Below are 14,360 nucleotides of genomic sequence, written 5' to 3'. Positions count from 1 at the left end.
AAATTAGAGAGATTCCTTTTGTTGGAAAGTCATTTGCATGTTAATCAGTCTTGAAAATGCAAACTGACTTGTATTTTTATTTTCTGTATGTTGACACCGATCGAAGAATCGCCGGCGTTTTGACGGAATCTGGTTCGACAGTGCTGCTCTCAAGTCTAACTTTGTAGTTCAGGTTTTTTCGAGGTAGCCGATGTGGTGTTGTTTTCAGAGAAATGAGGTTGTTTCAGTTAACTGTCTTCATTTTACAGGTAAAGTAAGCTAATTTTGATTTTGGGGATTTAGGATTTTTAGTTCTTTGTTCTTTATTCATGCATTTGTTGAATCTGAATGGAATGAGCTCAAAGAATTCTTATGGCTGTCTGAAATTTGCTTGAGCTAATGAGGAAACTTTCACCCATAAATGAACCCTAGAAGGCTTAAAATGCTAGATTTAGGGTTCATTTCAGTGAGGGTTTTCGGTTAATTGTGAAGACTGTCTTCCATCAAATTTATATTCAGCTGTCTTTTATGTTAGAACTTCATGGATGTAAAATATAGATAATGTCATTAACTGGTTTGATCCAATGAACTAATTGAATAATGGATACTTGGAATCTTCCATTGAACTTAAGTAGTGTAGATGATAAACCACATAATTTTTGCAGATGTTACTGATTTTGTCGCTGGAAACACTTTGTTCAGTAGACCAAGAATACCATCCATGGCCAGAAACAGAAACAGAAACAACTCACGATAACAATATAATATCATTGCATTCTTGTATTCACGACGAAATACTCAAACAAAGAAGGCGACCGGGTAACAAGATCTATTCGGTCACACCACAAGTTTATGATCAGGCAGAAGAAGTCTCTAAGCCCCTTCACCGAAAAGGAAGAACTTTACTTGGATTCTCAACTGCCCAAGAAAAGAAGCAAGTGAATAAACCCATTAGGATTTATTTAAATTATGATGCTGTTGGACACACAATTGATAGAGATTGCATCAATGTTGGTGATGTAGTTGGTGACATTTTATGTATTCACGTGCCAAGAACTGATTCAGTGTTTAAAATCTACATTAAACACGGATCTGAGAAGCCACCAAATTTGTTTTTGATGATTTATTTTTGCTAATTAATTATTTGTAAATGCAAAGTTTTCTGTGGGAGAAACAAATAGATAGCTAGATAGATCTACTAATTAAGACAACGCTAAACAAACTAAGAGGAAACTGGTTTCAATCTCTTTCTCTCTAGAAGAAAAATCTTAATTAGTCTCGGGGTCAATTGTGAAAGAAAGCCTTTTTTTGCCATGTTTTACTTGCAAAGACTTAGTCGAAGAATATTAGTCCTCCTAAATTTATGCCTATTACAATTTTATGGTTTTTTTTATTAATCTTTTATTATAAAATCTTTCAACCTATTAATTAGTTTATTGTTTCAAATCTATTTTATTTAATAAATTACAAAATTTTTTATTTTTTATTTTCTTTATTTAAATATAATAACTCTTTTATTATAAAATCTTTCATCCTATTAATTAGCTTTTATTGTTTCAAATCTATTTTATTTAATAAATTACAAAAATTTTTATTTTTTATTTTCTTTATTTAAATATAATAAATCTTTTATTATAAAATATTTCTTCCTAATAATTAGCTTTTTACTGTTTCAAATCTATTTTATTTTTTATAAAACTATCCCAATCAAGTCAATTCAAGAAAAAATTCATCACACACATTCCTCTTCCCAAAATTTCTAAAACACTCAACTCAATCCGTTCTCTTTTGATTTTTCGGTACATTGCGTCAATTGGTATGTGATTATTTTTTTCAACGTATTTGTTCGTGTATTTGAATAATTCGTTATTTCTCTCTTAATCGTAATTATGTTTTACTTTGAAAGGAATAATAATGTCTTTGTGGGAGAGACTCGAAAAATTGGGCGAAGGCAGTTATGGAGTTGTCTATCTAGGCCGTCCATTAGAAGGACATTGTCTCTATCCGTCTATTTCAATAATGGCAGTTAAATCCGCGGAGTACGAAAATTCATCATCTCTCCTACACGAAAGGGATATTCTCTCTAAATTTAAAGAATGCCCGCATATTATTCGTCTATATGGTTATGATTTCACCGTTGAAGGCACAAATTTTTTTACAAATATCTTCTTGGAGTACGCCTCGGGCGGCACTTTGCACGACCGCATTCAATCATCAAAGACATCTAAATACAACGGAATCTCCGAAATTGAAGCAAAGGAATATACACTTTCCATTTTAAAGGGTCTGCGCTACATCCATGAGAGTGGATACGTTCATTGTGATATAAAACCGGAAAACATATTAATGGTCGACGAGAAAGCCAAAATAGGAGACTTTGGTATGACTATTCAGCCATTCAATCTTCCAGGAATGACGCTAGGTACTCCTCATTATATGCCTCCTGAGACATTAAACGATGGAGAATATGATACTTCTACCGATATTTGGGCATTGGGATGCTCCTTCTTTGAAATGATCACATCAACGCCGCAATGGAAATGCAAAAATATGAACCAAAATCTTATTAAACTAATAAAGCGAAGTAAAATGTCCAAAGAGGCTTTCGATTTTTGGAAGAGGTGCACAACTAAAGATCCAAAGAAAAGATGGAGCGCAAATATGCTTCTACAACATCAGTTCATCGTCGGTAGGAGCGAGAATCCTTCTACCTCCCAAAATAACGCATAGGCGCTCCTTTATTTCCGTACATTGATCATAAACGGTATTTTATTAATTAATTTGTTGTTAAATTTATGTTTGTTGTTTGATTATTTCTTTTACTTATTTTATTTTATTTTAGGATTTATGTATTAAGCTTGTGCGGAATCTTGGAAGGAATAATGTTTATAATACAAACAAATAAAGATTTTTAGTTTATATAACAAGAAGGTATTAATGTAAACTTAGACTTATTAGACTTACAAATTTATTTATAATGATTTTTTACTTAATGTTCATTTACATATGGTGCAGGCATTTACTCATTAAATGACATTCATACACTGAGTTTTGGATTACAACTAGTCCCTAAAACATTTTAAAGAGGTGAGTAAAATATTATTTTCTACACTTTTCAAATTATACATGTTTACAATTGATGTCCTTTTGAAGTAAAAAGACGTATTTTCTTTTTATATTGTATGAAAGGTGTAATTTTTTATACACCAAAATTTACTCAATCTTCAATTGCCTCTCTTCGACAATCGAATCATCCAATTGCCGTGAAATTTGTATTGTTCGTAGATCTAATCAATCATTTCATCTATAAGAGCAATTTATCATAGATGTAAGTTATGAAACATCGTTTTAAATCTAGTTATTCTAACATATAATATTATAATATCGTATAGTTTAAGGATTTCATTTTCATTCAAATAAAAAATGGAGTTATGTGGTTAAAATCTGTAGAATATAAGACATAAAATATGGATGGATCAATAATAAATTATTGCTTTTTTATATTGCAGTTGAAAAAGAATTCATCTTGATTCCAAAAAGTACAAGTTTCATTAAATTGTTGTTACAAATGATTCATCCTTAACGATAAAGGTGAGTTTTTTCTTAACTAACGAATAAATGTTTGTATTGGTTGATAGATTATAATTTTATTTATTGATCTTCTTTCCTAGCTTTAGTTGTAACTAAATGGTTTAATTCTATTATTATTGTTTATGAAGTGATTTTGATCATTCTCATATCTTCTATCTTTTTAGGGATAGAGAGTTATACAAGCTGGAGTAAGTTGCATCAAAGGACTTTTAGGACAAAAATGGAATATGTACAAGAGTTCTAACACAATTATCCTGAGGTCAAGTCACATATGGGCATAATTCAAGGAAGGCTCCCCTAACTCAATATGAATCGGTAAGACTTATAACCTAATTGTTGTGGATGGTTCATGAATGAGAGACAAAAATTAAAATAAATTTGAAAGTACGTATAGTATTGAAATCACTGCTAGTTGTCCGTTTGAAAACAACATCTTCCCCGGGTGAAGAAAAAAAAAAAAAAAGAGAGAGAGAGAAAAGAAAGAAAGAAAAAACCGGAAAGGAAATGAAAAGTCTCAAATATAAAGGGCATCAGTATACCGATTCTGCTTAAACGGACTTCAAATATATTTATTATAAAATAACTCTCAATAATGAATCTTATACAACGAAAGGGTGATAGTCCCGACTGTGCTATATCCCAATCCCCAAACCTCAACCTTGTAAGACTGCCTAATGTGGGATGGAGACTAAAGGAATGATTGTGATTGAATTCAAATACGATGGTCCAAATATCCTAAGAGAACTAAGGTGCTTCAAACGATTGAATGCAAGGCTTACAAAAAAAAGCACAACAAATAATGAGACGAGACTTTGATGGTGAAATATAAACTATCCATTATATTTGAGGTATGTACTCATTTATCTATTTCTCTATTAATTGATTCATTAATGTTATAATATCCCTTTCTTTATTATTTGATTCATTATTGTTTATAATGATGTAGATAAAGAGTCAAATTCATATAATTGACGAAGGGAAGAGAAGAAAAGAAGTGAAGATTGATTCAATATATGTAACTTGATCATCTTATATATAAGTTAAGGGGAACCATTGTAAATCCTATATGAAATATTATAGGTACTTTTTTTAGGTTAGTGGGAGTTTTTTAATCCTGTTGAGTTTTGTATAAACAAATAATTCCTATTACAGGATTTTTCTCTCAAATAGTTATTTCTCTTGATTTACTATCTCAACTTAAGGTTCTAAGTAATTTTATTTTTTTTATCAATTGATCAATATGTTTTTTAATGATGATTTCTATAAGTTTCTACATTAATATCGAATTAAAAAATATTATTTATGATCAATAAATAGGTAAACCTCGAGATAATTTCAAAAGAAGTATTCAATTCAAAAGAAACTAATATTGAATTCAAAAAGGTTTTGTAAACTATTTTTTTTTAAATAATCACACCGAATCAAATAAAAATAATAATAATTTGTAACAAATGCAATAACCTGTTTTCATTTACATCTTCTATTTTGTTTTCAATAATGAAATTTGATTATATAGATCTATCAATCTCATAAAATCATAGATTTTTTTAACCAAATTCGTAGAATTCGAATTCACTGCTGCAGCTTCCTAAAACTCCTTATCAGCACTAGGATCAACCAAAGAACTAAGACTTTTGATTCATCTAGAAATATCTATTTGTCTTGTACCCTTCTAGTAATCCCTAGACCAGATCTGATATTTGCACCAACTTCCTTAGCATCATTCACCTAAAGAAAAGCATATAATAAAACTGTTAATTAAGGGAAGACAATAAAAAACCAAATCAAATCATCCCAGCTCAAACACCATTTAGAAGATGTATTTGTACACTGATTTAGAAACACTTTTTGGATATAGAGCTGAGTCTAGATTTCAAAGAGAAAACGAACAAATGTAGGGAATATATATAGATAGTTAACTAGGTTAAGTTATGTTTCAAAACATTATCTCATCTAAATCAACATATGAATAAGATAAGGTAAGTGAATGCTAAACAATTTTTGATTCATTTAGAGAGATTGTTAAGGCTGAAATTAGAGAGATTCCTTTTGTTGGAAAGTCATTTGCATGTTAATCAGTCTTGAAAATGCAAACTGACTTGTATTTTTATTTTCTGTATGTTGACACCGATCGAAGAATCGCCGGCGTTTTGACGGAATCTGGTTCGACAGTGCTGCTCTCAAGTCTAACTTTGTAGTTCAGGTTTTTTCGAGGTAGCCGATGTGGTGTTGTTTTCAGAGAAATGAGGTTGTTTCAGTTAACTGTCTTCATTTTACAGGTAAAGTAAGCTAATTTTGATTTTGGGGATTTAGGATTTTTAGTTCTTTGTTCTTTATTCATGCATTTGTTGAATCTGAATGGAATGAGCTCAAAGAATTCTTATGGCTGTCTGAAATTTGCTTGAGCTAATGAGGAAACTTTCACCCATAAATGAACCCTAGAAGGCTTAAAATGCTAGATTTAGGGTTCATTTCAGTGAGGGTTTTCGGTTAATTGTGAAGACTGTCTTCCATCAAATTTATATTCAGCTGTCTTTTATGTTAGAACTTCATGGATGTAAAATATAGATAATGTCATTAACTGGTTTGATCCAATGAACTAATTGAATAATGGATACTTGGAATCTTCCATTGAACTTAAGTAGTGTAGATGATAAACCACATAATTTTTGCAGATGTTACTGATTTTGTCGCTGGAAACACTTTGTTCAGTAGACCAAGAATACCATCCATGGCCAGAAACAGAAACAGAAACAACTCACGATAACAATATAATATCATCGCATTCTTGTATTCACGACGAAATACTCAAACAAAGAAGGCGACCGGGTAACAAGATCTATTCGGTCACACCACAAGTTTATGATCAGGCAGAAGAAGTCTCTAAGCCCCTTCACCGAAAAGGAAGAACTTTACTTGGATTCTCAACTGCCCAAGAAAAGAAGCAAGTGAATAAACCCATTAGGATTTATTTAAATTATGATGCTGTTGGACACACAATTGATAGAGATTGCATCAATGTTGGTGATGTAGTTGGTGACATTTTATGTATTCACGTGCCAAGAACTGATTCAGTGTTTAAAATCTACATTAAACACGGATCTGAGAAGCCACCAAATTTGTTTTTGATGATTTATTTTTGCTAATTAATTATTTGTAAATGCAAAGTTTTCTGTGGGAGAAACAAATAGATAGCTAGATAGATCTACTAATTAAGACAACGCTAAACAAACTAAGAGGAAACTGGTTTCAATCTCTTTCTCTCTAGAAGAAAAATCTTAATTAGTCTCGGGGTCAATTGTGAAAGAAAGCCTTTTTTTGCCATGTTTTACTTGCAAAGACTTAGTCGAAGAATATTAGTCCTCCTAAATTTATGCCTATTACAATTTTATGGTTTTTTTTATTAATCTTTTATTATAAAATCTTTCATCCTATTAATTAGTTTATTGTTTCAAATCTATTTTATTTAATAAATTACAAAATTTTTTATTTTTTATTTTCTTTATTTAAATATAATAACTCTTTTATTATAAAATCTTTCATCCTATTAATTAGCTTTTATTGTTTCAAATCTATTTTATTTAATAAATTACAAAAATTTTTATTTTTTATTTTCTTTATTTAAATATAATAAATCTTTTATTATAAAATATTTCTTCCTAATAATTAGCTTTTTACTGTTTCAAATCTATTTTATTTTTTATAAAACTATCCCAATCAAGTCAATTCAAGAAAAAATTCATCACACACATTCCTCTTCCCAAAATTTCTAAAACACTCAACTCAATCCGTTCTCTTTTGATTTTTCGGTACATTGCGTCAATTGGTATGTGATTATTTTTTTCAACGTATTTGTTCGTGTATTTGAATAATTCGTTATTTCTCTCTTAATCGTAATTATGTTTTACTTTGAAAGGAATAATAATGTCTTTGTGGGAGAGACTCGAAAAATTGGGCGAAGGCAGTTATGGAGTTGTCTATCTAGGCCGTCCATTAGAAGGACATTGTCTCTATCCGTCTATTTCAATAATGGCAGTTAAATCCGCGGAGTACGAAAATTCATCATCTCTCCTACACGAAAGGGATATTCTCTCTAAATTTAAAGAATGCCCGCATATTATTCGTCTATATGGTTATGATTTCACCGTTGAAGGCACAAATTTTTTTACAAATATCTTCTTGGAGTACGCCTCGGGCGGCACTTTGCACGACCGCATTCAATCATCAAAGACATCTAAATACAACGGAATCTCCGAAATTGAAGCAAAGGAATATACACTTTCCATTTTAAAGGGTCTGCGCTACATCCATGAGAGTGGATACGTTCATTGTGATATAAAACCGGAAAACATATTAATGGTCGACGAGAAAGCCAAAATAGGAGACTTTGGTATGACTATTCAGCCATTCAATCTTCCAGGAATGACGCTAGGTACTCCTCATTATATGCCTCCTGAGACATTAAACGATGGAGAATATGATACTTCTACCGATATTTGGGCATTGGGATGCTCCTTCTTTGAAATGATCACATCAACGCCGCAATGGAAATGCAAAAATATGAACCAAAATCTTATTAAACTAATAAAGCGAAGTAAAATGTCCAAAGAGGCTTTCGATTTTTGGAAGAGGTGCACAACTAAAGATCCAAAGAAAAGATGGAGCGCAAATATGCTTCTACAACATCAGTTCATCGTCGGTAGGAGCGAGAATCCTTCTACCTCCCAAAATAACGCATAGGCGCTCCTTTATTTCCGTACATTGATCATAAACGGTATTTTATTAATTAATTTGTTGTTAAATTTATGTTTGTTGTTTGATTATTTCTTTTACTTATTTTATTTTATTTTAGGATTTATGTATTAAGCTTGTGCGGAATCTTGGAAGGAATAATGTTTATAATACAAACAAATAAAGATTTTTAGTTTATATAACAAGAAGGTATTAATGTAAACTTAGACTTATTAGACTTACAAATTTATTTATAATGATTTTTTACTTAATGTTCATTTACATATGGTGCAGGCATTTACTCATTAAATGACATTCATACACTGAGTTTTGGATTACAACTAGTCCCTAAAACATTTTAAAGAGGTGAGTAAAATATTATTTTCTACACTTTTCAAATTATACATGTTTACAATTGATGTCCTTTTGAAGTAAAAAGACGTATTTTCTTTTTATATTGTATGAAAGGTGTAATTTTTTATACACCAAAATTTACTCAATCTTCAATTGCCTCTCTTCGACAATCGAATCATCCAATTGCCGTGAAATTTGTATTGTTCGTAGATCTAATCAATCATTTCATCTATAAGAGCAATTTATCATAGATGTAAGTTATGAAACATCGTTTTAAATCTAGTTATTCTAACATATAATATTATAATATCGTATAGTTTAAGGATTTCATTTTCATTCAAATAAAAAATGGAGTTATGTGGTTAAAATCTGTAGAATATAAGACATACAATATGGATGGATCAATAATAAATTATTGCTTTTTTATATTGCAGTTGAAAAAGAATTCATCTTGATTCCAAAAAGTACAAGTTTCATTAAATTGTTGTTACAAATGATTCATCCTTAACGATAAAGGTGAGTTTTTTCTTAACTAACGAATAAATGTTTGTATTGGTTGATAGATTATAATTTTATTTATTGATCTTCTTTCCTAGCTTTAGTTGTAACTAAATGGTTTAATTCTATTATTATTGTTTATGAAGTGATTTTGATCATTCTCATATCTTCTATCTTTTTAGGGATAGAGAGTTATACAAGCTGGAGTAAGTTGCATCAAAGGACTTTTAGGACAAAAATGGAATATGTACAAGAGTTCTAACACAATTATCCTGAGGTCAAGTCACATATGGGCATAATTCAAGGAAGGCTCCCCTAACTCAATATGAATCGGTAAGACTTATAACCTAATTGTTGTGGATGGTTCATGAATGAGAGACAAAAATTAAAATAAATTTGAAAGTACGTATAGTATTGAAATCACTGCTAGTTGTCCGTTTGAAAACAACATCTTCCCCGGGTGAAAAAAAAAAAAAAAAAAAAAAAAAAAAAAAAAAGAGAGAGAGAGAAAAGAAAGAAAGAAAAAACCGGAAAGGAAATGAAAAGTCTCAAATATAAAGGGCATCAGTATACCGATTCTGCTTAAACGGACTTCAAATATATTTATTATAAAATAACTCTCAATAATGAATCTTATACAACGAAAGGGTGATAGTCCCGACTGTGCTATATCCCAATCCCCAAACCTCAACCTTGTAAGACTGCCTAATGTGGGATGGAGACTAAAGGAATGATTGTGATTGAATTCAAATACGATGGTCCAAATATCCTAAGAGAACTAAGGTGCTTCAAACGATTGAATGCAAGGCTTACAAAAAAAAGCACAACAAATAATGAGACGAGACTTTGATGGTGAAATATAAACTATCCATTATATTTGAGGTATGTACTCATTTATCTATTTCTCTATTAATTGATTCATTAATGTTATAATATCCCTTTCTTTATTATTTGATTCATTATTGTTTATAATGATGTAGATAAAGAGTCAAATTCATATAATTGACGAAGGGAAGAGAAGAAAAGAAGTGAAGATTGATTCAATATATGTAACTTGATCATCTTATATATAAGTTAAGGGGAACCATTGTAAATCCTATATGAAATATTATAGGTACTTTTTTTAGGTTAGTGGGAGTTTTTTAATCCTGTTGAGTTTTGTATAAACAAATAATTCCTATTACAGGATTTTTCTCTCAAATAGTTATTTCTCTTGATTTACTATCTCAACTTAAGGTTCTAAGTAATTTTATTTTTTTTATCAATTGATCAATATGTTTTTTAATGATGATTTCTATAAGTTTCTACATTAATATCGAATTAAAAAATATTATTTATGATCAATAAATAGGTAAACCTCGAGATAATTTCAAAAGAAGTATTCAATTCAAAAGAAACTAATATTGAATTCAAAAAGGTTTTGTAAACTATTTTTTTTTAAATAATCACACCGAATCAAATAAAAATAATAATAATTTGTAACAAATGCAATAACCTGTTTTCATTTACATCTTCTATTTTGTTTTCAATAATGAAATTTGATTATATAGATCTATCAATCTCATAAAATCATAGATTTTTTTAACCAAATTCGTAGAATTCGAATTCACTGCTGCAGCTTCCTAAAACTCCTTATCAGCACTAGGATCAACCAAAGAACTAAGACTTTTGATTCATCTAGAAATATCTATTTGTCTTGTACCCTTCTAGTAATCCCTAGACCAGATCTGATATTTGCACCAACTTCCTTAGCATCATTCACCTAAAGAAAAGCATATAATAAAACTGTTAATTAAGGGAAGACAATAAAAAACCAAATCAAATCATCCCAGCTCAAACACCATTTAGAAGATGTATTTGTACACTGATTTAGAAACACTTTTTGGATATAGAGCTGAGTCTAGATTTCAAAGAGAAAACGAACAAATGTAGGGAATATATATATAGATAGTTAACTAGGTTAAGTTATGTTTCAAAACATTATCTCATCTAAATCAACATATGAATAAGATAAGGTAAGTGAATGCTAAACAATTTTTGATTCATTTAGAGAGATTGTTAAGGCTGAAATTAGAGAGATTCCTTTTGTTGGAAAGTCATTTGCATGTTAATCAGTCTTGAAAATGCAAACTGACTTGTATTTTTATTTTCTGTATGTTGACACCGATCGAAGAATCGCCGGCGTTTTGACGGAATCTGGTTCGACAGTGCTGCTCTCAAGTCTAACTTTGTAGTTCAGGTTTTTTCGAGGTAGCCGATGTGGTGTTGTTTTCAGAGAAATGAGGTTGTTTCAGTTAACTGTCTTCATTTTACAGGTAAAGTAAGCTAATTTTGATTTTGGGGATTTAGGATTTTTAGTTCTTTGTTCTTTATTTATGCATTTGTTGAATCTGAATGGAATGAGCTCAAAGAATTCTTATGGCTGTCTGAAATTTGCTTGAGCTAATGAGAAAACTTTCACCCAAAAATGAACTCTAGAAGGCTTAAAATGCTAGATTTAGGGTTCATTTCAGTGAGGGTTTTCGGTTAATTGTGAAGACTGTCTTCCATCAAATTTATATTCAGCTGTCTTTTATGTTAGAACTTCATGGATGTAAAATATAGATAATGTCATTAACTGGTTTGATCCAATGAACTAATTGAATAATGGATACTTGGAATCTTCCATTGAACTTAAGTAGTGTAGATGATAAACCACATAATTTTTGCAGATGTTACTGATTTTGTCGCTGGAAACACTTTGTTCAGTAGACCAAGAATACCATCCATGGCCAGAAACAGAAACAGAAACAACTCACGATAACAATATAATATCATCGCATTTTTGTATTCACGACGAAATACTCAAACAAAGAAGGCGACCGGGTAACAAGATCTATTCGGTCACACCACAAGTTTATGATCAGGCAGAAGAAGTCTCTAAGCCCCTTCACCGAAAAGGAAGAACTTTACTTGGATTCTCAACTGCCCAAGAAAAGAAGCAAGTGAATAAACCCATTAGGATTTATTTAAATTATGATGCTGTTGGACACACAATTGATAGAGATTGCATCAATGTTGGTGATGTAGTTGGTGACATTTTATGTATTCACGTGCCAAGAACTGATTCAGTGTTTAAAATCTACATTAAACACGGATCTGAGAAGCCACCAAATTTGTTTTTGATGATTTATTTTTGCTAATTAATTATTTGTAAATGCAAAGTTTTCTGTGGGAGAAACAAATAGATAGCTAGATAGATCTACTAATTAAGACAACGCTAAACAAACTAAGAGGAAACTGGTTTCAATCTCTTTCTCTCTAGAAGAAAAATCTTAATTAGTCTCGGGGTCAATTGTGAAAGAAAGCCTTTTTTTGCCATGTTTTACTTGCAAAGACTTAGTCGAAGAATATTAGTCCTCCTAAATTTATGCCTATTACAATTTTATGGTTTTTTTTATTAATCTTTTATTATAAAATCTTTCATCCTATTAATTAGTTTATTGTTTCAAATCTATTTTATTTAATAAATTACAAAATTTTTTATTTTTTATTTTCTTTATTTAAATATAATAACTCTTTTATTATAAAATCTTTCATCCTATTAATTAGCTTTTATTGTTTCAAATCTATTTTATTTAATAAATTACAAAAAATTTTATTTTTTATTTTCTTTATTTAAATATAATAAATCTTTTATTATAAAATATTTCTTCCTACTAATTAGCTTTTTACTGTTTCAAATCTATTTTATTTTATATAAAACTATCTCAATCAAGTCAATTCAAGAAAAAATTCATCACACACACTCCTCTTCCCAAAATTACTAAAACACTCAAATCAATCCGTTTTCTTTTGATTTTTCGGTACTTTGCGTCAATTGGTATGTGATTATTTTTTTCAACGTATTTGTTCGTGTATTTGAATAATTCGTTATTTCTCTCTTAATCGTAATTATGTTTTACTTTGAAAGGAATAATAATGTCTTTGTGGGAGAGACTCGAAAAATTGGGCGAAGGCAGTTATGGAGTTGTCTATCTAGGCCGTCCATTAGAAGGACATTGTCTCTATCCGTCTATTTCAATAATGGCAGTTAAATCCGCGGAGTACGAAAATTCATCATCTCTCCTACACGAAAGGGATATTCTCTCTAAATTTAAAGAATGCCCGCATATTATTCGTCTATATGGTTATGATTTCACCGTTGAAGGCACAAATTTTTTTACAAATATCTTCTTGGAGTACGCCTCGGGCGGCACTTTGCACGACCGCATTCAATCATCAAAGACATCTAAATACAACGGAATCTCCGAAATTGAAGCAAAGGAATATACACTTTCCATTTTAAAGGGTCTGCGCTACATCCATGAGAGTGGATACGTTCATTGTGATATAAAACCGGAAAACATATTAATGGTCGACGAGAAAGCCAAAATAGGAGACTTTGGTATGACTATTCAGCCATTCAATCTTCCAGGAATGACGCTAGGTACTCCTCATTATATGCCTCCTGAGACATTAAACGATGGAGAATATGATACTTCTACCGATATTTGGGCATTGGGATGCTCCTTCTTTGAAATGATCACATCAACGCCGCAATGGAAATGCAAAAATATGAACCAAAATCTTATTAAACTAATAAAGCGAAGTAAAATGTCCAAAGAGGCTTTCGATTTTTGGAAGAGGTGCACAACTAAAGATCCAAAGAAAAGATGGAGCGCAAATATGCTTCTACAACATCAGTTCATCGTCGGTAGGAGCGAGAATCCTTCTACCTCCCAAAATAACGCATAGGCGCTCCTTTATTTCCGTACATTGATCATAAACGGTATTTTATTAATTAATTTGTTGTTAAATTTATGTTTGTTGTTTGATTATTTCTTTTACTTATTTTATTTTATTTTAGGATTTATGTATTAAGCTTGTGCGGAATCTTGGAAGGAATAATGTTTATAATACAAACAAATAAAGATTTTTAGTTTATATAACAAGAAGGTATTAATGTAAACTTAGACTTATTAGACTTACAAATTTATTTATAATGATTTTTTACTTAATGTTCATTTACATATGGTGCAGGCATTTACTCATTAAATGACATTCATACACTGAGTTTTGGATTACAACTAGTCCCTAAAACATTTTAAAGAGGTGAGTAAAATATTATTTTCTACACTTTTCAAATTATACATGTTTACAATTGATGTCCTTTTGAAGTAAAAAGA

General features: G+C 30.4%; 3 protein-coding genes across 3 annotated transcripts; all 3 read left to right on the top strand.

Moving 5' to 3' along the window:
• LOC124918392 (mitogen-activated protein kinase kinase kinase 20-like) lies at nt 1-2,709 on the top strand. Its single transcript, XM_047458562.1, has 3 exons — nt 1-248; nt 645-1,005; nt 1,886-2,709. The coding sequence occupies exons 1-3, from the start codon at nt 213-215 to the stop codon at nt 2,707-2,709; spliced, it is 1,221 nt and encodes a 406-aa protein (XP_047314518.1). The 5' UTR covers nt 1-212.
• A 2,892-nt stretch (nt 2,710-5,601) lies between these two features.
• LOC124918391 (mitogen-activated protein kinase kinase kinase 20-like) lies at nt 5,602-8,310 on the top strand. The gene is made up of 3 exons (XM_047458561.1): nt 5,602-5,849; nt 6,246-6,606; nt 7,487-8,310. Exons 1-3 carry the CDS (start codon nt 5,814-5,816, stop codon nt 8,308-8,310), a joined length of 1,221 nt encoding a protein of 406 aa, XP_047314517.1. The 5' UTR covers nt 5,602-5,813.
• A 4,803-nt stretch (nt 8,311-13,113) lies between these two features.
• On the top strand, nt 13,114-13,929 carry LOC124918390 (mitogen-activated protein kinase kinase kinase 20-like). The gene has a single exon (XM_047458560.1). The coding sequence runs from the start codon at nt 13,114-13,116 to the stop codon at nt 13,927-13,929; it is 816 nt and encodes a 271-aa protein (XP_047314516.1).
• Nucleotides 13,930-14,360: the final 431 nt, after the last annotated feature.

Source organism: Impatiens glandulifera, unplaced genomic scaffold (assembly GCF_907164915.1).
Source record: "Impatiens glandulifera unplaced genomic scaffold, dImpGla2.1, whole genome shotgun sequence".
Taxonomy (NCBI): Eukaryota; Viridiplantae; Streptophyta; class Magnoliopsida; order Ericales; family Balsaminaceae; genus Impatiens; species Impatiens glandulifera.
This window is presented reverse-complemented; position numbering and strand designations above follow the sequence as displayed.

Coding starts and splice junctions, on each gene's coding strand:
- LOC124918392 (XM_047458562.1), top strand. CDS start 213: ATGAGGTTGTTTCAGTTAACTGTCTTCATTTTACAG. Junction 249..644: donor TAACTGTCTTCATTTTACAG/GTAAAGTAAGCT, acceptor TAATTTTTGCAG/ATGTTACTGATTTTGTCGCT. Junction 1,006..1,885: donor CAATGTTGGTGATGTAGTTG/GTGACATTTTAT, acceptor TTACTTTGAAAG/GAATAATAATGTCTTTGTGG.
- LOC124918391 (XM_047458561.1), top strand. CDS start 5,814: ATGAGGTTGTTTCAGTTAACTGTCTTCATTTTACAG. Junction 5,850..6,245: donor TAACTGTCTTCATTTTACAG/GTAAAGTAAGCT, acceptor TAATTTTTGCAG/ATGTTACTGATTTTGTCGCT. Junction 6,607..7,486: donor CAATGTTGGTGATGTAGTTG/GTGACATTTTAT, acceptor TTACTTTGAAAG/GAATAATAATGTCTTTGTGG.
- LOC124918390 (XM_047458560.1), top strand. CDS start 13,114: ATGTCTTTGTGGGAGAGACTCGAAAAATTGGGCGAAGGCAGTTATGGA.